At 32.3% G+C, this 25,172-nt stretch overlaps 3 protein-coding genes across 3 annotated transcripts; 2 read left to right on the plus strand and 1 right to left on the minus strand.

Annotated features, from left to right (window-relative positions):
* Positions 1-2,812: 2,812 nt before the first annotated feature.
* Positions 2,813-10,861, plus strand: LOC122593836 (alanine--glyoxylate aminotransferase 2 homolog 3, mitochondrial-like). The gene is made up of 9 exons (XM_043766285.1): positions 2,813-3,112; positions 5,512-5,742; positions 7,678-7,848; positions 8,881-9,024; positions 9,119-9,298; positions 9,387-9,612; positions 10,143-10,256; positions 10,356-10,442; positions 10,555-10,861. Exons 1-9 carry the CDS (start codon positions 2,852-2,854, stop codon positions 10,596-10,598), a joined length of 1,458 nt encoding a protein of 485 aa, XP_043622220.1. The 5' UTR covers positions 2,813-2,851; the 3' UTR covers positions 10,599-10,861.
* Positions 10,862-16,238: 5,377 nt separating this feature from the next.
* LOC122594049 (WEB family protein At3g51720-like) lies at positions 16,239-18,352 on the plus strand. The gene is made up of 2 exons (XM_043766530.1): positions 16,239-16,484; positions 17,713-18,352. Exons 1-2 carry the CDS (start codon positions 16,317-16,319, stop codon positions 18,271-18,273), a joined length of 729 nt encoding a protein of 242 aa, XP_043622465.1. The 5' UTR covers positions 16,239-16,316; the 3' UTR covers positions 18,274-18,352.
* Positions 18,353-19,587: 1,235 nt separating this feature from the next.
* Positions 19,588-24,840, minus strand: LOC122594349. Its single transcript, XM_043766819.1, has 4 exons — positions 24,733-24,840; positions 22,190-23,631; positions 20,684-21,528; positions 19,588-19,816 (listed from the first exon to the last, which is right to left on the minus strand). The coding sequence occupies exons 2-4, from the start codon at positions 23,588-23,590 to the stop codon at positions 19,696-19,698; spliced, it is 2,367 nt and encodes a 788-aa protein (XP_043622754.1). The 5' UTR covers positions 23,591-23,631; positions 24,733-24,840; the 3' UTR covers positions 19,588-19,695.
* Positions 24,841-25,172: the final 332 nt, after the last annotated feature.

Consider the following 25,172-nt stretch of genomic DNA (forward strand, 5'->3'; position numbering starts at 1 on the left):
AAGGTTTTCTACTAGATATACGCTTTAGCTTTCAAAAGATATACGCTTTAGCTTTCAAGAGATATACAATTAACCTATATGCTAAGCAACCAAAAGTTACTTGGTATAACGGTGTGGAGGTGACTTACTTTTGAAAGGTTTTTTTAGCGATAAAACTTATAGAAACATATTTCTGTACCTAAATACGAAATTGAAACTACCATAAGTGCTAAAACTTTTAAAAAACTTTTGAACAATGCATATCGGTTTTTCCTTTTTTTCTACCAATTTATACCAAACTTCTAGTTTCCCAAAACATTCATCTTCTCTTAAACAATGTAGTTATGTTCTAGCGTTTTGTTATTATTATTATATCAAAGAGTATCATGTATAGTGTTATATAGGAGAGATGGTAGGAAATTTAAAGCATTAATTAGTTAATTATATTTTAAACTTTGTTCAAAATAAAATAATATATATCACAATCATGATAAGGTATGGGCTTCAATCAATTGATAAAAATTGTGATGGGGACATTGTAGATACAAACACCTTGCCAACCAATACACCTCCTCGCCAACACTAATCTCGTCCTCTTCCATTATTGGCATAACATAATTTTAATTGTACTAGGTAAATGACTAAATGTTAATGTTAAGAGTTTAAACGTATCTCATAAATTAATTTTTTGTCAATTAGCTTAAGAATACATGAGTTCATAATCCGTGCTTCACTATCAATTAGCTTATACATATTTGAGTGTATAACACGTGCAAAAACTTACTCTCTCCGTCTCATTAAAAGTGTCCTACTTTGAATATTCAAAGTCTTTATTTTTAAACTTTAACTTTAAATATATCTTGTTGTGTTATATATAACTTGATAAAAATTAAAAAACACGTTTAAAACACAATCAATTCATATAAGTTTCATCAAATATTATTTAACACAAATAAAATTATTTAAAGTCAAAGTTACAAATGTTAGACTTTCGAAATTCAAAACATGACATTTCTAGTGGCACGATGAGTAAATGTTTTAATGCTAACATATCAAAACATAACACTTCTAGTGTACATTATACATTTCGTTCTTAGTTATGCATGTTTTATAAAATTTCAGTTTACAACTTTAACATTTTAAAGCTATTAAAAAATAAACGTACATAAATCACTAGTAGTTTTTATTAAATTTACTGGTAAATTTTAACTTGTTTGACCAATTAAGTTAGAATAAGACATCATATAAGTATGCTGATACAAAGTATACATTTATATGTATTTATTACCATCTAAGGAACAGGGGCTAGGGGCAGCGCTCTTTGGAGTGGGTCCAAGAGAAGGCTTCCCCCTGACGGGGTTCAAGGGGCAGAGCCTTTGGCTTAAAATTTGCTATGGCAATAATGTCTCATAAATTAATTTTTGAAACTTGAGGGACTGTTTTTTCTAACGTTGGAAAGTTATGAATTTAACTGCTTAAAAGACTGTTATGGTCCTGAAACCCCTTCGTTCTATAATTCACAATTTTTGGCCTTCTTTTCTCACACTCTCAAACACATTTACTCTCTAATCTTTGATTGTATCCGATTGAATATTTTGAGGTGAATTACCAAATCGATTCAATCTGAAATTGTTTCACGCTTTCAAAGATTATATATCCGATTCTATTCATTTTTTTATATAATCCCATCAATTTTTAACCCGTAAAAATGGACTAACGAAATAACTTCCAGTCCATACAACCAAAAGTTTGTTATTTATTTAAAAATTTTGTTAACAACAGTCTTACAAGGTCTAATTAATATTACAAGGTCTAATTAATATAAAATTAATTTAAGAGTGAATATTTTATAAAAGTTATAAAAATTTTATGCATTTTATTGGCAGCCTTTAAAAGTGGTCATTAGATTAATCTCTATATTAAATAAAACAAGATTGTGATGACATAACATTTTATAGAAATTGGTTACATGACACTTTCAAATCTTTTATCTAAAGTTATATCTTTTTTACTTATTTAATTATGATGTCATAATAACTTTTGTTTTTCTTAAAGTTAGTTTTACTATTATTTTTATTTTATGGTGTCATAATTCTTTAATAAAAATATTTTTATAATCTTTTCAAAACTCCAATTAATAACTCATACATGGGGTTTTACGTTTTAGTCATCAATACAATTTTATCATAACATATTTTTTTAAGCCGCATATTACGCGTGTTAATAAGCTAGTTAATCCTTATTTTAATAAGTAAACTCTCGATCCCTTAACTTTAACGTTAACTTGTTACCTTTAACTTCTGTTTAACTTATCATATAATAGTAATCAAAGTAAGGTGTACAAATCCCCTAAAATCCACTATGTGGTCCCATTGGTGAGTTTTTCATAAGGTATTGAGTTCAAGTTTTGGGTTTCTCATATCAAGGTATTTTCCATGAGCAGGGGGTTGGAGGTCTAACAAATCGCTGGTTAATATTGCATACAACACTTCTGAATCGAAACTAATTTTACAAATTAAAAAAGAAAAAAAAAAAAAAAAAAAACCTTGAAAATTCGGCTCTCATGACTTTGAACAAAACAAAACATTATCTCTTAAGCCTTAATATATACCAGATAATACAAAATATTACACGTGACTTCTATATTAATTCCAAAATAACAAATTTGAGTACCACACAACATGTAATTAGCGATGGTAATTACTAAGTGGGATGAGGACAAAATTATCGTTGCTTGCCACGCACGACACACTTATCACACTCACCCTCTCCTCTCTCTATAAATACACAATCACATCGACTTCATCTTCTTCATTTCCGCCAAATAAAAAAATAAAAATAAATAGCGAGTGAAAAATAACACAAACAAAATATGAACAAATTCGCAACCTCATTAACCTCATCCGTACGAGATCAATTAAGACGATGTCACTACCGTCGCTGTATTTCGCAGTTAGCACAAGTACGCCAAACAACATGTAATGAACAAACGGAATCCATTACAAATGGTGTCCCGATCATGCCATCTTTCGACTACTCTCCTCCAAAATATGACGGTCCTACGGCCGAAGATATCCTTAATAAACGTAAACAGTTCCTTAGTCCTTCCATGTTTTGCTTCTACAAAAAACCTGTAAGTCATCCGCAACTTATTCCATATTAATTTATTTCTACTACTACTACCATCATAATAAGAAATGAAGGCAAAAATTTAGGAGATTAACTAATTATTAAACTAAAGTGACTAGCTAGTAGGCAGGCATACTTATCTTGTTATAACTAATTAAGATAAGATTTTAAGTTGAGTTTTTATATATAACGAGAGAAAGTTATTGATAGTGGTGATGGTGGCGCCGATGAGTAGATAAAGTTATTGATTTAAGGTGGCTATGATGTATCGTATCTCATGTATTAGAATGTGTACATTGTTAAAAACTTAAAACAATATTGAAATTTTAAGTTCAATACTGAAAATCAAAAGTAGATTAGATTTATATATAATATAGTATAGATTAAAAGATCTATTGTTGTTATTATCAGTACAATAAAAATGTCATTTATCCATATCTATTGTGTTGTCATTTATTATTCATTTTTTTGAAAATGCTTTTTAATTAAACTTTTAAATATACAAATATCATGAATAAGCTCAAAGTAAATGTTATTATTTTCACAATTTATATAAACAAAAATGCCTGCGAAATTTTAGATATGTTGTATATATACCGCTAATGCATCGTTTTTCTATTAAAGTGAGAAAAAGCAAACTTACAGTGGATCATAACATTTGAGGTCTAGAATTAATTATTTAACTCCAAATTAAGCTGGTGGGGTATTTGGTAGACCGAACTAGTATCACCTGCTCTATATATGAATAAAGTTTAAGTAAAATATATAGTCCTTTATGGAAAATTAGATAGATGAACTTTAATTGAATTCTTTATATATTATACTAGTTAAATTTAATATACAGTATATGTTTGATACTCGTATATCTTTTTGTACATCTCAATATACTATAAGTTCAAGTGTATTAAAGTGTAAAAACAAGTATGAATCAGCTGTAGTTGCCAACTTCTCTAATCTCTAGCTAGTCTTTCACCTAATATTCACGAAGAAAATTTGTAGTACTCTTATGTTATCTAACTTAACTTGATTGTAAAGAACAATTGTCAAATTCTAAATATCAATAATAAGTTTTGATAGCATCATGGTAATGTATAAATTATATATATATATGGCTAAAACTTTATTTGAAACTTTACATATCAAAATATACAAAGATCAAATCAATTCACTACTATAAACAAGATACAATCATTTGTGAGGTGTAAAAGATAATATTTCATTATTTTGTGCTACAAATATCAACATTTGAAATGATTGCTTCTCTTAAGATATGGGAGAGTGGGGTCAAGTGTTTGTGCATAGTAAACAAGATAGTGTCATCTATTTTATACTACGTTAATTTAATTTAATCTTGTATGGGAGGTTAAGAGGAATTGGTTAGTCTTTTTCACTTAGAAAAATATTACTTTTTCGTCTCATTGAAAATGCCTATTTTTCAATTTTTAATATTTTTTTATAAACTTTGACTTTAAATATTTTGATTTTAATTTTTTTTTATTAAATTTATGCATGCAATAAAGAAAAACGTTAGTTCGTGCAAACTATAACTTTTTGGGCATAGTTAATTGCATTTCGGCCCAGTAAACCATATTATTTTTTACATCTAATTCTCGACTTATATTTAGAATGATAACAATGGTTAGATGCATCATCGTCGTATTTCCGTTACGGCATCTCACCTCTTATAAACCGTTGCAGCTGTAACGTGCGGGCACTCTTCTAGTATATTATACGGATAATGATATGTATGTCTAATTCATATGCCTAAAAAAAGACCTACTTCACACATCAGACGACACATGTTTTCCACTCATTCTCTTTCATCATCTCTATCTTTGATCTTGTCACATAACTTGATCTCTTTTAGGCTTATTTTTAGCCATATAACTTAGTTACATTGATCATTTTCATATATATATATATATATATATATTAAAAAAATGACAATTTCAAATCCATTCGCTGAACTTATATACTATAAACAAGATATACAAAACAAATAACATACCGTATATATGAATCCGTAGGCAGAACTCTGGAGGGGCGACAGTCTGACCCCACAAAAAGTTCAAGATAAATGATATAGTTTAGCTTAAAAAATAACAATTAGGGCGGAAATTTTACCCTTAATTAATTGTCGTATTGTTTGACGGGCTATTAGAGAGTTGTTCATGTCACCTCTACGGTGACATCTTTCCCAAAACGGGCTTAAGGACCATTGGGCTGGGATGAAAAAAAAAAATAATATGTAATATATCTTAAAATTTGTAACTTTGATCTCTACAAAAAATGGGTAATCTATTTCCACACCTAATAATTGTGTTTTAAGTCCAGTCAAACCACAAATCAATGGTACATGCATAATGCACAACTAAAATTTAAAAAATTTTGTTGGTGAAACAGTTGAACGTGGTACATGGGAAGATGCAATATTTATTTGATGAGAATGGGCGAAGATATGTTGATGGTTTTGGAGGGATTGCTACGGTGAGTTGTGGTCATTGCCACCCGGATGTGGTCCAAGCCATTATTAAGCAAACCACCACATTACAACACTCCACCATCCTCTACCTTAACCACTCCATTGCTAATTTTGCCGAAGCTCTTGCTGCAAAAATGCCCGGGGATCTTAAGGTAATGTATTGCTGTTATCCTTAATAATGTTTTTGTTGATGACATCATGTCGTCAATGATATGTTATTACATGCATAAACGTTTATATCATATAGTTAAAAGGTTTTAGTAGTTGATTTTTTTTTAATAGGAAGTGCTAGAGTAACTTTATTCATGTAATTATATATTTATGAGATCATTTTAACTTTATAAACTTATATATCTGGGAGTCGGGTATTGTAAAACAATTATTAAAGTAAAATAAATAAGATAAAATCTTGACCTTTAGATCATGGTTAAATTGATGCACGAAGATTCACGAAACAATTAATGCACGATGATTTTCATAATATACGATGATGGAAAAGAAACCTATTGTTTTATTTATTTTACTAGCTAATTATCCCGGGTTCAACCCGGATATTTTAATTTTGGTTTGTTCTAACCTAGAAAATTTTCGATAATATTAGTAAAAAATCCAAATAAAAATTTGAGATAGCTAAAGAAAGAAAAATATAAGTGGGGAAATAATGAAAGCAATATAATAAAAATACAAAAATTTATGATGTCATCTATACTATCTAATAAAGAGAATGACCCTTTTTTCCCTATAAAACATTCCGTCTTTGAATTACATTTTTTATCCCTAACCTTTAGCACCTGTATCCTAAACTCTAATACACTTTTACATAAAACCAAACATCTTCACACATACATTTACATTTCGTCTTTCTGCCACCGCATAGCGCGGATATCCCTCTCGTATTCTTTAAAAGTTGTGCTAGCAAAGAATCAAGGCTTACCACTTCATTTTTTTTTAAAAATAGGTTTTAAAAACAATCTTATTTTATTAATATAAAAGATCTTAATACTTATTTTATTTTATTTAAAACTTATATATCTTATACCAACTAGTTTGTATGCACAACTACAAGTGTATATGCATAGAGTACGTAGAGTATAACTAAAAATGGAGTTTGTCTAGGTTCATTGCACCTATTGGTGTATTGATATATGAATGATTGACCCACCAAAGAAATATAATTATTGGAGGTTAAAGGATGATTAGAGATGAGATTAACTCGTCATATTCCATGATTCCAGTGTTTCGTTTGTTTGTCAATGTTAACCAAATTAAGTTTTTAATAAGTTTCATTCCGAAAATGCAAAAGATTTAACCTTTCACCTTTAGGGCGCGTTTGGTTCACAGAATGTTTTGGGAAGGAATGAAATCTTTCAAAGGAATTGGAATTTGAAAGAATGGAATTTGACGGAATATTTTTGATTTTTTGAAAATTCAAGTGATGGAAGGAATGAAATTCCTTCCTCCATCCCAAAGGAATGGAGATTCCATCAAATGATGTAAAGTTTACATTCCAATGAAATTTGATTCTCTTTTCTTTGTGCAACCAAATGCACTAAGGAATGAAATTCAATTCCAATTCCATCAAATTACATCAGATTCTGTGAACCAAACTCGATCTTAATTTTAAGCTAGATTAAATAAGCGTGATTAAAGTTGCAAATCACTTGAATACCACTTGTATCACTTAAAAAAAATACTCGTATCATTCATCGACGGGAAAAGTCCTAGCAATAGATAAAAAGTCCTCACAATAGGTCTATACATGGGCGTACCAAAGGAAGTCAATTCTTCCCTCAAAATTTGAATTTTGTCAATGTATTTTTAAATTTCTCATGAAATTTTAAAACTTAATTTCTTAGAAATTTTTAACATTTTATCCCTTTTGAATTCATTTTTTTAGGATCTTTTAATATTTCCCCTTCTAGAATTTTTTTCTAATATAACCTTTGGGTTTGTAATAGGTCAATTTGCTGATAATTAGTAGTATCTAGAATTTTAATAAAAGTTTCGACATTAAAGTGATATGCTATTTCGCACATGGTGTATGGATGTTTAAGATAGATTGATCTCATGATTCATGGTACGTGCAGGTCGTATTTTTCACGAATTCGGGTACAGAGGCAAACGAGCTAGCAATGTTGATTGCACGATTATATACAGGTTGCCAAGACATCATATCATTAAGGAATGCGTACCATGGGAACGCAGCTGGAACAATGGGCGCGACTGCACAATCCAACTGGAAATTTAATATTGTTCAGGTAATTAACTAAAAATAACTCCAAAAACATCAATTCTCAAATAACATTTTCATATACTTAAAGTCATTTTTGAACCGTCCACGACTTATGAACATGTGTTAGATATCGATTTTTAAGTAATTATACGAGACGCAACACATTTTCTAATTTTGTAATGTAGTATCCGAATGGGGACGCATCAAACGCTACGTTTGCGTGTTTTTTCGTTAGGATTATAATATCGTGTCATCAATATCATCGGTTAATAAGCGATACGACAAAAGTGAATGTCACTTTCGAGTGTTGTTTAATTGGGGATCATCACATCTTTTTTTTGTATCGATAATGTCACAATCAAAAAGTAACAAACAACTGTGTCTTTATCAAATAACTATAGTTTTCCTAGTAATCGTCCACTTCAACTAACTTTATGTGTCATGTATAAGGACATCATCATTTTAACTTTGAATTATACACTTGTCACATTATTTAAATGGCTTATAATTCTAAATCGTACTCCGTATCAAAGAAAATATATACTTAAACAATTGGATGCTTAATGTAACCTGTATATGTTAAAACCTCTATAAATTAATAGTGTTGGACCAGAGTATTTTATTAATTTAATGAGTTACTTTTCTTAAGTTGGAACTTGACAAATTATTACTTTTATCGAGGTATTACCTCTCCAATAAATATATATAGTCTGTCGTTCGCAGGCCTATACGGGGTCTTTCTCCAATGGACAATGGGTAACCCCGGGTATTAATCTGAACGTTAAAACGAAAAAAAAAAAAAATCACCCAAAAGATATCCCACGCCCATACCAAAAAATTAGAAAGTGTTTTGAATTGTTATTTGACTATTTAATGTATGATTACGTTCATCTTTCATTTTGAATAATGTCCTGTATGTTAAAAATTAAACTTACCCAACTGATATCAGCTATTCGCTTAAGTAATACAATGTATTCGTATCATTTCACTTTTTATATGTGCCATTTGATCTTGAACTCATGAGTCTAAAATTTTGTCTCGGATGATTAATTACTAGAATGGGGTTCATCACGCGATAAATCCAGACCCATACAGAGGAGTATTTGGGTGTGATGGAGAAAAGTATGCCAAAGATGTTGATGACTTGATACAATTTGGAACTTCTGGACAAGTTGCTGGTTTTATTTTCGAAGCAATTCAGGTAAAGCATCATGAACATAATATGCATATTATTACTTAGGCACACAATTACAAAAGTTGTGATATATAAGTAGTTTTCTTTCCATTTTTGCTAGGGCGTTGGTGGAATTGTAGAATTGGCCCCAAATTACTTGCCTCCGGTTTATAACAGTATCAAGAGAGCAGGAGGGCTTGTGATAGCTGACGAAGTCCAATCAGGATTTGCTCGAACTGGAACCAACTTTTGGGGATTCCAAAACCAAGGAATTGTGCCTGATATAGTCACAATGGCTAAGGTATAATAGTCTTTAACGGCACACAAGTTCACGAATGAGTTGTAATTTATAACAGCCTAAATGGAACACATATGTTGTCACGTATCAGGGTATTGGAAATGGAATTCCTCTTGGTGCGGTAGTGACCACCCCAGAAATTGCTAAAGTGTTAACTCGTCGAAGCTACTTCAACACATTCGGGGGAAATCCTGTGTGTACTGCTGCGGGCCATGCTGTTCTTAAAGTTATCGAGAGAGAAAATCTTCAACAGAATGCTCATGTTGTTGGATCTTATTTGAAAGATCGTCTCACTGCTCTCAAAGCTAAACACGAAAGTAAGATGTCTATCAGTCTTTGCCTATTAGATTATTTCAGGTCACGAGTGGTAAAATGGATGGTTCCAGTGGGTCAGGTAATGGGCCAAAATATGTTTGGGCTTAAGTAACTTGTTTTTTTCTTTTTTGTATGGGCGAAAATTGGTTGGATTGACCCACAAACATATTTTCTTCTGAGATTAGTTTGTCCCATTTTAATCACTAATGGTAAAAAAAATGTACATATATTTTATGAAATTTGCCCATTTTCTTGCTAATGGCTTATTCGTATTGTGACCTGTAACATATTACTTGGTGTTGGTTATTGATACCATCTTCTACGAAAAAAGTACAGATGTACCATACTGTGACCTTCAACTTGATTATTAAGATTTAGTTAAAAAAAAAAAAATTGCGTCCAACAAAGATAGAAAGTAAATTTGAAGAAAAATATAGTGAAACTTATTGGATGAAAGGCCTCGTTATATAAGTTCCCTTTAAGATGGCTTCAGCCCGTCTAGCTGAATAACTTGTATTATAAAAATTTGAAGTTATTGGGGACGTCCGAGGAAGAGGATTAATTCTTGGAGTTGAACTTGTGACTGATCGCAAACTCAAAACTCCGGCCAAGACAGAGATATTGGAGATTATGGAGATGATGAAAGGTAAAATTGATGCTTTCTGTATTAGCTTTCATTATTTAAAAAAATGTTATAGCATGACAAAAATCAACTAGATACACATCCATTTTATTCTGTTTATAGATCTTGGAGTATTAGTGGGCAAAGGTGGATTTTATGGAAATGTTTTCAGAATCACTCCACCACTATGTTTCACCAAAGAAGATGCAGGTGTGTTTTTGTTCTGCAGTTGAACATTCCAATGTTTCTTTAACGTATTTAATTCATGCGTTTTAAACGTTAAACTTGTCACATTTTCGGGTTTCTTCCCAAAATTTTGTAGATTTTCTTGTGGATGCTATGGACTACTCGATGTCAAAGCTATGAAGGGACGTCGATAACCAAAACGACGACTAGAAAGCATCTTGTACAAAAACGTGTGCGCTACTAGAAACTTCTAGTAGCTTCTATTAAGTAAGACATATCAACTGTCACCATGAATTTCCTATAATAAAAGTTTCTCCCAATAAAGGAGAATATGTGTGATTCAAATGTGGGGCAAATAATTGATAAATTGTTGTAAGGGTCAACGACTCGTTGACTCTCTGTCCCTAATATTATGTGTTTGTTATGTTGGAAAAATATTTATCACTGACAGATTGTATATAAAAAAAAAAGTTTCTTACAATATTGACAACATCTTGTTGTCTTTGTCTCTCGATTTCTTTCTTCTTGGTCCATCTAGTAATGCATATATTATCGTTTGGTTTGTGTATAATACTATCTGATATAATCTATCAACCCTAGACCAAAACTGAAAATACCCAAATTCAAAAGCGGTAAAAACTTGATACATGGCTTTAGGCACTGCAGGTTGGTATTCTTTTCAAATTATATCCAAATAAACAACAATCCACAAATCCAAAAAATGTTAGAAGTCCCAATTAAAAGCTTCAGCAACTCCTTCATCAACTTCTGCAGTATCCGATTTGGATTTGGATTCGGATTTTGGTTGAGCCACATGGTGCACAGGATGATTATAGTTCTTGCGAGGGGAGCTTTTCATCATAGTTTGAACTATTGCAAAAACTGAGATCACAAATGCATAGTCAACATCTGGACTAACTGTTACCACAAACTTATCATTGTCAAATCCCATACTTTTCATCTACATAACAAAATCACTTGTGAGTAATATATATATATATATATATATATAAGATACATTCTTGATCAGAATAAAATATATGGATAGTTTAGTAAATTAATCACCAGCTGAGCCATTAAGATATAATCACCCCTATAGATCCTAAAATTTTTCTCTGACCAGCTACCAGTGATTTTTTAAATCACATTCTAGGTTACTACTCTGTTTGTTCTCCAAGAACACGAGTAGCTCGACCTTAGAAGGAATAATGCTTGTCTTTTTCACACTAAACAACAGATCCGAATTATCCGTGCTGTTTATTCCTCTGTAAGCATTCCATCGACCATGAAAAGACCAAGACTAGAAATAACATAATAATAATAATAGTCTAATTAAGTTAACCTACACGATACATATATCAAAACTGAATTCAAAACATATATATATATAAGATAGAGATCAAATGAGAAGGTACCTAAGGAGAGAAAGATCATTTTTTATTTTTTTTAACTTGATTTTTAAACTTTTTTCCTTTTTTTCACTTTTTTTCATTCTCTCTATAAAAAAAATTTTTTTCAGAGGGCGTAGCCCGTAAGCTATAGGGGAAGCCTCTCTGCTTATGGCGGAGCCATAGTAGCTAAGGGCGAAGCCCGTTAGGTAGATCACCCCATCACCGATCACCCCTATGACCTATCACTCCTACCAGCTACCCCTTATTAATATCCTTAAGGGTGAAGCCCGTACCGTACCTTTACATGTATAACTCACTAACTCGGGTTAGAAATTAACAAACCTTCTCTCCCTTCTCTCCTTAAGAACCTTCTCTCTGGATCTCTCCCCTATATATATATATATAAAGAGATACAAATAATTAACAAACTTAAAATCACCTGTTTCATTAGACGAGCAGTGGTAACCCGTGCCTGGTAGTCAATTAGCATAAATCCTTTCAACATTGGCCGCACCAAGAAGATAATGTCATTATTAGCGTTTATGATATCATAGGCTTCAGACAATATTTTGTGGAATATCAGTTGATGAGATGCAACATGTTGACGAGGAGGATCAGAGTTGTTAATTTTCCCTCTTCTACTTCCATCGTAATTAAATTAACCCAAAAAGATGTGTTTTTATTTATTATCAACCCTAAGTAAAACCAATAAGCTAAATTTACTCTTTTGTTCCGCGCGTCGATCAATCGAATTACAAAACCCAAACAAAAATTTTTTTTACAGTTTCAAAGATCGAGCGGCTATGTATATATATTTAGCGTTTTGTTAGTGACAGCCCTTAGGGATGTCAGTAAAAACTAATTGGGTGCATTAAAATTTGTATTTTGCTGTTAGAAATATTAAGGGACGGTTTTTAATATATAATGTACAAGTTTTTAAATATGTAATAAGTTGTTAGACATGCAATAATTAATCTAGTTGGCTGCCATATATCATATGTCCCTTTATTTTCACATCTTCAACCATCCAACAATTTATCTTTTTTAGTTTTAGCCCACTTAATTAGCTTCCACATACATTATTTCTACCTCCAACCACACTTGTAGGCCCCCTTCATCAATGAATATTATCGTGTTATATTAGACTTTGGAGAAAGAATATGATATTTACTACATGTAATTATAATTATTATAATAATAAGTGTACACATGTTCTATTCCAAAAAAATAAATATTGTTGCCTCCTTCCTCTCCTTTTTCCCCTCCCCTTTCTCTACCACAATAATATATTTTCTTTCATCACATCTATAAGTTGGCAGTCGCAGGTAGCTGGGGGTGGTCAGGCATGGTGGCTGTGTATATATATATATATATATATATTTTTTTAGAACAGCAAGGGTCGAATCACGGGTATCCAAACTGGATACTGTGGACCTACCCGATCCCCTCCCCCGCCCGCCCCACCCGGTAAAATCTCCACGAAAGCCAGAACAAAATCCTGGAGGACAATCACAGACCAAGAATATCGCACCTGTGACCTCTTGAACAAAAGTCCGGGTGTCCAACCACTGAGGTAATCAGTGAAGGACATGGTGTCTGTGTATTACTTCTAAAGTTTAGAAAATAGAAGAGGGCCGGATTCACGTAATTACTTTTGAAGTTTGGAAAATAAAAATGTTTCAATATGTTTGACTTTAAAAAAAAAAAAAGCAAAAGCTTGAATCTCATCTAATCATAGGTGTCCACTCGTAACTTTTTATTTGACTCGAAAACATGATTTTTGACTCGTGACTCTATTCGTAAGAGACTGGACATTTTTATATATTGCATAATGTTGTATAATTATACATATGTTATGTATTTATAAACAATATATATGTTAATTATCTAAGGGCACGTTTGGTAAGAAGAAATTGAGAGAAATGAAATAAAGCAGAGAAATGAAATGAAGAGAAATGAAATTGACTGAGAAATTCAATAAATTTATTTGTTTGGTAATGACAAAGAAATTGATCAGAGAAATGAACGGAAGTCATTTCTTGTGTTTGGTATGAAAGTGAGAGAAATGAAAATCCCATTTTATGAACAATAGAAGTTCCTTTTTATTAGAAAGGTGTTTTCAAAATATTAATTTAATCAAAAGTAAACAGATAAAAATTAATATCAATAAAGCCCATTTCAAGATGTGCAGGCCTGCAACATCCATGATCGTCAACAATCCGTAAACACGCCTCCATCACCATTCACATGCAATTATATACATTCAATATTATTATCTCAGGTTTCAATATCACATAAATAATGGATAATAAAAAAGTATTATTGAATAATAATTTAATTCAATTTCTAGGGTTTGAAATTGGGGGGAAAAAACTTCTTCAGATTTGAAGAGATTGAGTTGGAGAATAGAGTTGATCCATGGTAAGATTTTCGATCGGCTAACTTAGTACGTCAGATCCATCATTCTGATATACGCAGTAAACATAGAGGAGAGAGGGTGGAAGATTGTGGAGGATAATGGTGGAGAGATTGATGAGAAGGAGATCTAAATTTGTGAAAGGCACATGCCTTGCACATGTTGTTTCTTTTATATACCTTTTTTTTTGTATAGTGAACCATTTCTCAGGAAAAAAAGCACGGAGAAATTTTGTTAAGAAAATACATTTCTTCACATAAAGTAGGGAAATGAGATTCTATACAAATCAATTTCTCTGAGAAATCACATTTCTCCGTGTCTCATTTCTTTGTTGTACCAAACAAGGAAAATTAAATCATTTCTATTTCTCTTGCTCCAAATCTATCAATCAAATATGCCCTAAGTACATTACCAAAATATTACATATTCGACCCTTTTGAGTTATAAACTTGTAGTTTATCTCCAAATTCATACTAAACGGATCAAAAATATATATATAACATACAAAATAATGTAACTACCATACATTACCAAAATATGATTTAAGTTTATGAGTCGTATTAACTCGTTTCAAATTCACAACATGACTCGTAAGATTAGGGAGACAAAAGAGTCACCTCGTTTTTTGTGTAAATAAAATCAACTCGTAAGAGTCTAACAACTATGCATGTAATTACTTCTAAAGTTTGGAAAATAAAAAAGCCTCACAAAAATCTAGATATATATGACTTACAAAAGTAGACAAAAACTATAGCCGTGTAAGTTTTATAAATACTCCCCCCGTCCAACTAAAAATATCTCATTTCAAATTTTCAAATTTTTTTTATATAAATTTTAACTTTAAATATTTTGATTTGTGTTATATAGTTCTTGATAAAAATTTTACCAATAAAATAAACATTTAAAACTCAATCAATTCATATAACTTTCATCAAATATTATATAACACAAATCAAACTATCAAAGGTCAAAGTTTATAAAAAAAACTTTTTAAAATTATAAATAAGACATTTTTAATGGAACGGACGTTGTAACAATTAATAATAATAAAAAAATAGCTATAATAGCACCCACAATATATCCTGAATGTCATGCTTGTGTTGATCATGGTACCAAAAATCCCGTATTCGGTTTTATGGTTTTCATGATTGAAACTGGGAGGTTAACGAAAATCCCGTATTTGGCAGGATTATTCAGTATCATCTCAGTCTCGTACCCACATTGTTTATATGGAACCGGGACTACGTGATTTTCGATACCGATATAAGATAGTACCTGATACGATTCTGATGTTCATTCCTAGTTATAAATGACTAGCATCATACCCGCGCAATGCGGTGGTTGTCGTGGCAACGACAGTGTGGTGGTCAGGATAACTGTTGGTGGTGAAGGAGATGTCGAGTGATGTAGGACATAAAAGTAATTAATTTTAAGGGTTAATTAAGATATTTGAAAAAAATAAATGGTTGATAATTTAATCATTAATGCTAATGAAATAATGTATGTGAAAATATCTTTGGGGATACTAAGTGATATATTATATAATTGAGAACACTTTAGACATTTCCTCATAGGATTTTTTATTTTTTAATATGTATTGTAGGTAACTAAAGATTACTAAATAAATAAGGGTATGTTATTTTTCTTAATCATTAAATGTTAAATGCATTAAGTGCTTGAATACATAAATAATATTTATATTAAGTAAAATATAAGTAACAGACGGTTATTTATTTTTATTAAGTAAAAAGAAAACATTCAAATTTTTAATTATTAAGTTATTATAAATAAATATTAAAAATAAAAAGAAAAATAGTTCCTAAATCGTTTTAACTATTTACACAAACAGAGCAATGTGACATTATCATTTAAAAATGTTTAAAAGAAATTCCCTCTCATTCATTGTAAGAACAATAATAATGACAAAATAAAAGCATTGCATTGTGGGGTCTATATCTACTAAAACAATCCAACCGTTACATCAGCTTTTTCTTCCTTGGATCTCTTTTTATTTCTTTACCCTTTTTCTACTTCTATTTCCACTTCTTGTTTTTTCTCAAAGTGTCAAATACTCCTACTTGATTTGGTGAAATGGGTTCGGAGCTAAAAGAAAATGTGGGTGGTGATGGTGGTGGGTGGAAGGCTGAGGTTGACACCACAGCACCCTTTGAGTCAGTGATGGAAGCTGTGACCCGATTCGGTGGAATCGGGTACTGGAAACCCCATACCCGTGACCCATCTCAAACTACTACTTCCCGGGTACTACTCTTATCTATTTTATATTATCACTTGTAATGTTAGCTTATTTTTGAGACTTTTTGGCTTATTTGGGTTTGGGTCAATCATTTTTATAGCTTAGCAAGTTTCTTGTGAGTTACTACTGAAAAAGAAGCTCAATAATAAGCCAAAAAAAGTGACCTGAAATAAGGATTAAGCTAAACCAAACACCCCAAAAGTGATCTTGCGCTTATTGCTTATTTTTGTAGCAAATAAACAATTACAAACTCTCTGAAAATTTGTTTTCTTTGTCTTATTAATGTGTAAAGTATAAGCACTTTATAATAAGCATTTTGGTACAATGCTTATTTTAATTTTTTAATTACATATTAAGTTACAAAGAAAAAGTTAACTTTTTGGTACAATGCTCTTGGTTTAGTGGTTTTAGGATAGGTGGGAGGCTTTGTGTCTGGAGATCTCGGGTTCAAATCTGGGCACAGCTGTTTAATTACTAACTTGGGGAAAACTAACTATTAACTACTAACATTTGCCATTACAGACTAAAAATTAAAAAAAAAAGTAACTTTTTAGGTGGGTTTGTTATGTTTTGATTAAATAAGCTTTGAGATTGCAAAACAGGTAGCTAAACTGATCAATTACGGGGGTGTTTGGCCTAGTTTATTTTTATTTTACTAAGTTGTTTATGTTTATATTTTATAAGCTTATAAGCTCTTTTGATAGTGTTTGGATTAGCTTACCTAGTTTATTACCTATTTCAATGGCTTGTGTTAGAAAACCATTGTTGGAGAAGCTTATCAAAACTAGCTTATATAAGCCCAAATGCTTATGTTCAATAAGCTAGGCCAAACACCCAAATGGCTTATCTTGCGAAATATAAGGTTTGAGCAAAAAGTATCAGGCTATTAGCTCTTTCTTAGAAACACGATATAGTGATATATTATACATTTTAAGGTAAAGTATCTATGGACTTTAAAATCGACAACAAATGTTCATATTATGAACACAACTTTTACTAGCATATGTGTATCGTATCATGTATACTTTGCATAGCAAAAATCTGCTTGAAAATAGACATCAGACCAAATTCTTACTGTTTCTATTTTAGAACTGTACAAGACTATAAGTTGTTGTTTCAACCCGTACTCCATTGATGTTTTTACTCCCACAGTAAGACTGTGAGAGTGTCAGTAATTTTTATCCCGTAATTTTTCCTTTTTACGTGACTGGATTACGGAACGATGATGAAAAGGTACCCGACTCAGAAAAAGTAGAGGATGAGGCAACACATTTACAAAACAAAGTAGCAGAAGAAAAGGAAACACGCGAAATCTTGAAAGAAATTGAAGCAACAAAAACAAGATTCGAAGAACTGAAAGTCAAACTACAAAAAGAAGAAGCTAAAGTCGACACACATTCATCTGATTGTCAAAGCAACGATAGTGACACAGCTGCTAATGCACAAGTCTCTGAAGTAGAGCTATCTAAAACCGAGATTTTAAAAAGGGTAGAGGAAGCAACAGAGGAAGTAAAACATTGTACTAAAGTTATCGAAGAAGCCTTGAGTCGGGTCAACACTTGTAGACAGAAATCATCAGAGTTTGAGAATTTGGGGCCTCCCATGTCCATAGGACAGATACTAAGTAGGAAATTGGTTTTGGCTGAAAAGAATTCCGCCAAGAGTTGTATGAAATGGAAAGTCTCGTTGTCGCAAGTCCTTAGAAAAACTGGTCATGGGGAAAAGAGAGGTAGTCATGGTGGTGGTGAGAAAAGAGTTCCGACAAAGAGAATGAAGTTCGGGTTCTGCGTTTGATTCGGGTTAAGGAGTTGTGGGCTTGTGAATGTCTTGTATTATGTATGAACTTGTGCTATAATGTTGAAGATGAAACTCATATCTGAATGTTCACTCGTCTTTTTAGTCTCAAAATGTAAGAAGGGTTAAGTAAAAAGGTAAAATCAACTGGTTAAATAATAATTTACCTTACAGTATGGTTCAAATGATAAGTCATCAAATTTTATCTTACAGTATGGTTCAAATGACAAGCATCAAAACTTTACATAAGGGGTGGGGTTTCATGACTTTCATCCCTATAAAGTTGTAGAAAAATACACAATTCTGGTTTTCCCATATAACACCTACTAAGCATTGGATGGCAGGATTCGGTTAAAACAACTATCTTGGTCTAAGTAGGCTCTCACTCTTGGATGATAGGAGACATATCTCAATTCGAAAATTCCGATTTGTAACTGTAATTGATAGCCAAAAGAAATTAAAAAACCACACACAAGTAGATCAGCGAGTTTCATAAACACTTCCCTTTTATGAGTATCAAACTCATGCTTTTCTTACGTAAACACTCATTTTATGAATTTCTAACTTGTGTTTCTCTATTTGGTACGAAAAAACCATTCGATATAAGAAATTTAGTATGATGAATAGCACTACACTAATTTGGTACAAAGCAATAGAATAAACGATGCACTAAAATGTTACATTATCATGGTGCCTGGCTCACAAAAGTTTAAACCAACATTTGTACCAATTTTCATGTGTTGATATCTTCAGAAATTCATAGTGCCAAAAGAAAATGTTCAATTTCGTATACTAACATATATTACAGAAGTGCCTCATTGCAACTTTTTGAATCAAACAATTTTTATTTTTTTGAACGGCCAACAAAAAATGTTTAATTTCTTGCCGGCAAGGCACTAGATGGAATACATTAATCCGTTTACATACAACACCAAATCGATACATTTTTACAATTTTTAATCAGCTAAAACTAGATAATCAAACAAATTAAAGTTGTTTTAAAAACTTGAGTTTGCTTCAGTTAGTCATTGTTGAACTATACAACCCGCTTTATTGTTAAGCTAGAAATTTTAAATTTTATCTATTTGATACCTTAGCAATTGCTTATAGCTCAAAATAGACTTGCTAAATTTTATCCATTTGTCCAGTTAACAATTAGCTTTGCCTCAAAATAACATATTTTCACGTAAACGGGTTAACCATAACTCTCCTCTAACCAGGCATATTAGCACCCACAGGCATGAATTATGTATCGCCATGTTAAGTAAATATGTCCTGTATAGAAGGGAGAGGAAAGATACCATGCATTTAGTATATTCTAAACTTTCCTCCAAAAGAGGCTGCATTCCTCTTCAGAACAGAAGGTATATTAGAGTTATATCATACTCTTTTTGTTTTCTAAAAACTTCCTTCTTTTCTTTTTCATTCATATGACCAAACTGGCTGTACATGTAGAGGGGGGTATAGCCCACCACGAGGACCTATGATAGTTGGTATGGATTCTATGCCTTCGACGGGAACTCGACAAACCACCTTCTCCTTCCTGTCCCCCACAAAAAAAAACGATATAAGAAACAAAACATGGAATCTTGTGGTAATTCACCCAAAATAAAAGGCAAACATTCACAAACTAAAAAATAATGATTGAGCAGCGAAAAATCATGCTACCAACTAGAAAGCGACAAAGTGATACTACTAGAGGTCATTCAGATTGAGAATTATAATCTTTATCGCTCTGACATATATACTCCATCTAAACTTTGGCCAGAAACCTATAATCTTAGCCTAAACACAAACATGTTTATGATGACAATTGAGCAAGGAATGTTCTTTTAACCATTAAACTATATATTTGTCGACCTACAGACAATTAGATGCAAATAAGAGGTATACTAGATATTTTTTCCTTCTATACCATGTCCTAGATAGTATATCATTTAGGTTTCTAACAAGTTCACAATTTAATTTGTCTTCCCACCTATTGCAGATGCATCAACTAAACTAATTTATAAGTCAATAAGGGATAAATCAAAACTTTAAGAAAAATAGTCACCGAAACTAATTCCATCAATGTATTGCAGCAGTAAGTACCTTTTTGGAAAAACAAATAAGTTATCTTAATTAGAGTAGCCAACATTATTGATAATTCAACATCAAGAGAAACTTGTGTTCATTTTGCAAAATTTATTGTACATATACAAAAAATACACAAGATACATTATATACAGATAATGCAGTTGAATAGTAAATCAGGCAATAGCTATCCCCAATTAACCACATGCTAAAAGTTAGTTATAAACCGTATAGCAGACTGATATTTAGATACAAGTAATTAGGAAACTCTAGTCTAACTAATCAATAGCATCATCAATCGAAGAGATAGCATAGATTTATCAGTTATGATACTTACTTTGCCCAAACAACACCATGATACGGCTGAAATTGATGGTTGATAGCAGATCCATTGGGAATTCCATAAACCAATTTATTACGAGTAACTCCTCCATGCAAGTTCATCGGTAAATGGTTTTTACTGCTTGATATAGACCCATATGAAGTTCTAAATTTCCATGAATCATCACTATTAGCATGCATTAAATTAGTTGTGCTGGACAGGACATAATCCTCTTCCTTTAGCATTGGAGCACTAGATTTTTGAGGTAAATCCCATTTGGTGTTAGCACCAATGTCTGACATATAGCGACAACTGTTCCATGCCTGCCACCCCTTCTCAATAGCAGCACCACAATCTTCCATGGGTAGATTAGTATTTTCTTGAGTCCTTTGAGGGCTTGGAGAAAAAGAAGAGTCAGACCGTGGCCGTGAGACAGGAGACGCAATTGGTGATGGCTTTTCAAACCCAACATCAGCTAAAAAGCCAAAATCTACCGGGAAAGAATCAAGTGGCTCTGAGACTGGCCCAGCTGATAACACGGGATCAGGAACATAGCACGGGTCCTCAAAATTCTCATGTTCAGTGACAATCGATGATGACTGAAGACCTGTAGAACTAGTAGTAGTGTTCCCATATGAATAATTTGGTAAATGATAAGGTAAGCCCTCTGTAGCGGGAATATCATATCCTTGGCTTACTGGATAACCAGATGCTATCGAACTCTGAGCTTCTGTTTGTGAGTTTCCATTCGGCTTGCTTAACACATTAGTATCAGTGGACGAAGCAATAGGTGATGACCTGGAGAATAACTGATGCCATGATTTTTTGGGTGGCGGACAAGGAAGGGGCTCAAAACGCGCCTGCAGAGATATATGCCATAAGTATTTTTTATAATCTGCAATCAAAGAATTGTTGATAGTCTAAAATATATCTGGATATAGAACAGCCGCTAAACTTAAAAGTTAGAAGTATGTTGAGAACAACTTTATAGATTTGTAAACTAGATATGCCAATTTTAACCGATTCACATACATAGGAATCCATCTACCAGGTAAACATGTCAACTAATTGTTTGGTAAAGAGGAAATGGGTCAGATAGTCGACTATTAACTTATAAAGTCAACTCTTTTGTCATTGTTGCTCCTTCGGTCATCACTCATCAATGTTGGAGTTTAAATTAGAACATAACACTCGCCCAGCGTCTATAATCAATGCATACAAGTGTACAACACTACAACATACTAATCATTTTATTCAAGATTTTAGATTACTTTAATGACATTTCTTTTGAAGATAGTAAACGCATGGTACATCTGGAACTTTTCAAAGAATATAAACAAACATGTATTTGTGTATCAACTAGCCTGAACTTTACACTCATACTAAAAGAAAAACCTACTTCAACCTAAGCTGTAAACATCTATCACCTCACCTAAAGTAAGATTCTTAACAGTCTAGCCAGTGAGCTAATAGGTATACAACATTACAAGTTTATATAACCATATAACAAGAATTACTTACAAGTCGATTCTGGTTTTTATCATCTGCATGTGCATTTGACTTCCCATATGCACGCTCCGGTTGAACAAAATCTTTCTTATTGGAATGATCTAAGGAAACATTAGATCTATGTTCTCTTGTGTTACTAGCATTTGCATTTGCATTCACACCTTTGCCAAAGAAACCACCCCCCGTTAGTGTTTTAGAAGATGGAAAAAAGTTTCCCCTCATACGATCAAGATATCGAGCACCAACACTTCCCTTATAATAACTATCTGCCATGGAACCTTTCGATCGATTATGTTCTCGATCAACCTCACCCTTCTTGTTTTTTTTAATTTCCTTATTTGCCCGTTTCTCAAGTTCATCTACATCAGAATTACTTCTACTAGATCCCCTGTCCCATTCTTTCTTCCTCTCTTGGCGTTTTCTCTCTGCCTCCTTTTTATCCTTATTGTCCCGAGGTGATGCCTTGAAAGCCTTTTTGTTATATTTATTATCAGTTTCATCTCTTAACTTCCTACGTTCCTCCACCAATCTAGCAACCTCCTCCCTTTGTTTCCGTTCCTCTTCCTCCAACTGTTCCCTTTCTAATCTAGCTTGTCTCTTCTCTTCCGCTTTCCTGCGAGCTTTCTCACTTTTTGTTTCATTACAATTTACACCATTCTCACCCTTTTTAGATAAACCATTGATATCTGAACCCATAGCAGCATCACCTTCATCAAAGCTAAATCTAAATAGTCTCCCAAAGATCCACATAATACCCAACAAAATAGCAGCTAAACTCTTGCAAACAAAAACAAGTAGAAACGAAAAGAAATAGTCGTTACCAAAAAGCCCACCACTATTCTTCTTCTTCAAATAACTCGATTTTCCAGAAAATGACCCATTGACCCAATTACCACCATTCTCAAGCCAATCCTGACCACATATCCAATTATTATCCGACCAAATCTTCCCAACCAGATTCCTCAATAACCCAGAGCTCGAAAACCTTCCCAAATCAGATGCCACACACAACTGATCCATTTCTGGTCTTTTCGACTTATGTCCACAATAACAACAATTGAACTTCCCACCACAAGGGTTTTGATCACGATACGGGGTCTTACAATTCCTACACTTCCTAACCGCATTCTTTCTAAGCTTCTGCATTTCAATAGCTTCAAGCATTTTCCTCTCTTTAATCCTAGCATTCCTACGAACCCTCCAAGATGACAACTGAGGCATCAAAACCTCATACCAGAAAAGGGTAACCAAAAGAACAAGAACACAAGCCAACCGTGGTGATGTTATCTCAAAACGAAAAGCTGGTGGCAAAAACTGAGATAATAGCCATAGTCCAATCAACGGAATCACTAACCATGGTAACATTGTTGCAACCTTTCTTGACCACTTCTGAATCACACACAGTATACACATTCTTCCTTTCCCACGCCTCCCCTTCTTTCTAATCAAATACCCTAAAAAAACATACACACACACACACACACATTTACATACTTATTCACGAATATAAAAATGCTGAGACAATCGTACCTAAGAAACAACAATACATAAATAAATGAGAAAAAGGTCATGCAAGAAATTGAGAATTCTAAAATTACATGTTCACGTGTAAAAAGTGAGGCAGGTTCAAATGATAATAAAAAATTAGTTGAACATATGTAAAAACATAAGATTTAATATGTTAACTAACTTAACTTGTGAATGGTCCGTTAACAAATTCAATTACATGCTAATAAGCTAAAATTTTTCAGCTTTTCTTTTGTTATCACTTGGTCTTCTGTAACTTTACACATAGGAACAGACTTAATCACTTTTGATATAACACATAATTTAAATGTTCTCGACATTCTTGCAAAAAAATATATATATTTCAAAAAAAATTAACCCAACATATATATATATGTATATATGTATATGGTGTCTTAATAGTAAAGCTCCTAAGGCTAAGACATTAGGGCCCCCAAGTTCCCATTTTTGTATACATATGTGTATATGGAAACGCGTTTCCGAACCCATAAGGAAGTCCAAGTTAACTATTTCAGTTTTTCTTTTACTTTGGATACGGAATTATAAACAAATAAGTCAAAAGTACGCCTAGGCTTAGTCGAATATCAGTACATAAAAATTCTAATCAATACAACCACATTTCATGAGTTCGTTTTAGGGTCGAATATTAGTACATAAATTTTTAATACATACAACCACATTTCATGAGTTCGCTTTAGGCCTCGAAGACGGTTGAGACGCCGATAATATAATAAAGTGCACACATTATTATCCTTACCCATACCCTCCCCTTCTTCTCATTCAAAACCCTAAACACACAGACACCCACACAGACACAGAGACATTACATACTTTTTTTTGTCACAAACACAAAAATGCTGAGGTTTTTGTTCCTTAAAAAACCTCACTAGAAAATAAAAAAATCAAAAATTAAAACCAAAGAAACAACAATCCGTACATACATGTATATATAATTAAAACATTTATAAAAACTAATAAATTAATAAAATTAATACTCCTAATACAAAAAAAAAACAGTTATAGATTACCGGAGATGATGACAAAAGTTTCCGATGCCGGCCAATGAAACGACGTCGTTGTACCTCTATCTATTTGTTTTCCCCCTTTTTTAAATATATATATATAAGCTGTGACGGTGATGATGGTCTATTTTATTTAGATTGAAAAAACAAAAAGGAAATGGTGACTCCTTATATATATATATATGGGTTTAGAGAACCGGTTTGGTTTTTATTTATGTTGGGTCGGTTGTGAAACCGGGTTAATTAAAGTTTTCCTTTGAGAAATCTTGACTAAATCTAGAAATGCTATATCTTGTTCATATTTGATTGATTAATTAATGAAGTTTGCTACATTTAGGGTCAACATAAATATATTGTGTTGTACTGTATTTGAATACAATTGGAATATGAATGTTATGTCAATTTGATTAATATTTTTTTTAATGACATTATATTTTACTCTTACG

This window comes from Erigeron canadensis, chromosome 3, assembly GCF_010389155.1.
Source record: "Erigeron canadensis isolate Cc75 chromosome 3, C_canadensis_v1, whole genome shotgun sequence".
In the NCBI taxonomy this organism is placed as follows: Eukaryota; Viridiplantae; Streptophyta; class Magnoliopsida; order Asterales; family Asteraceae; genus Erigeron; species Erigeron canadensis.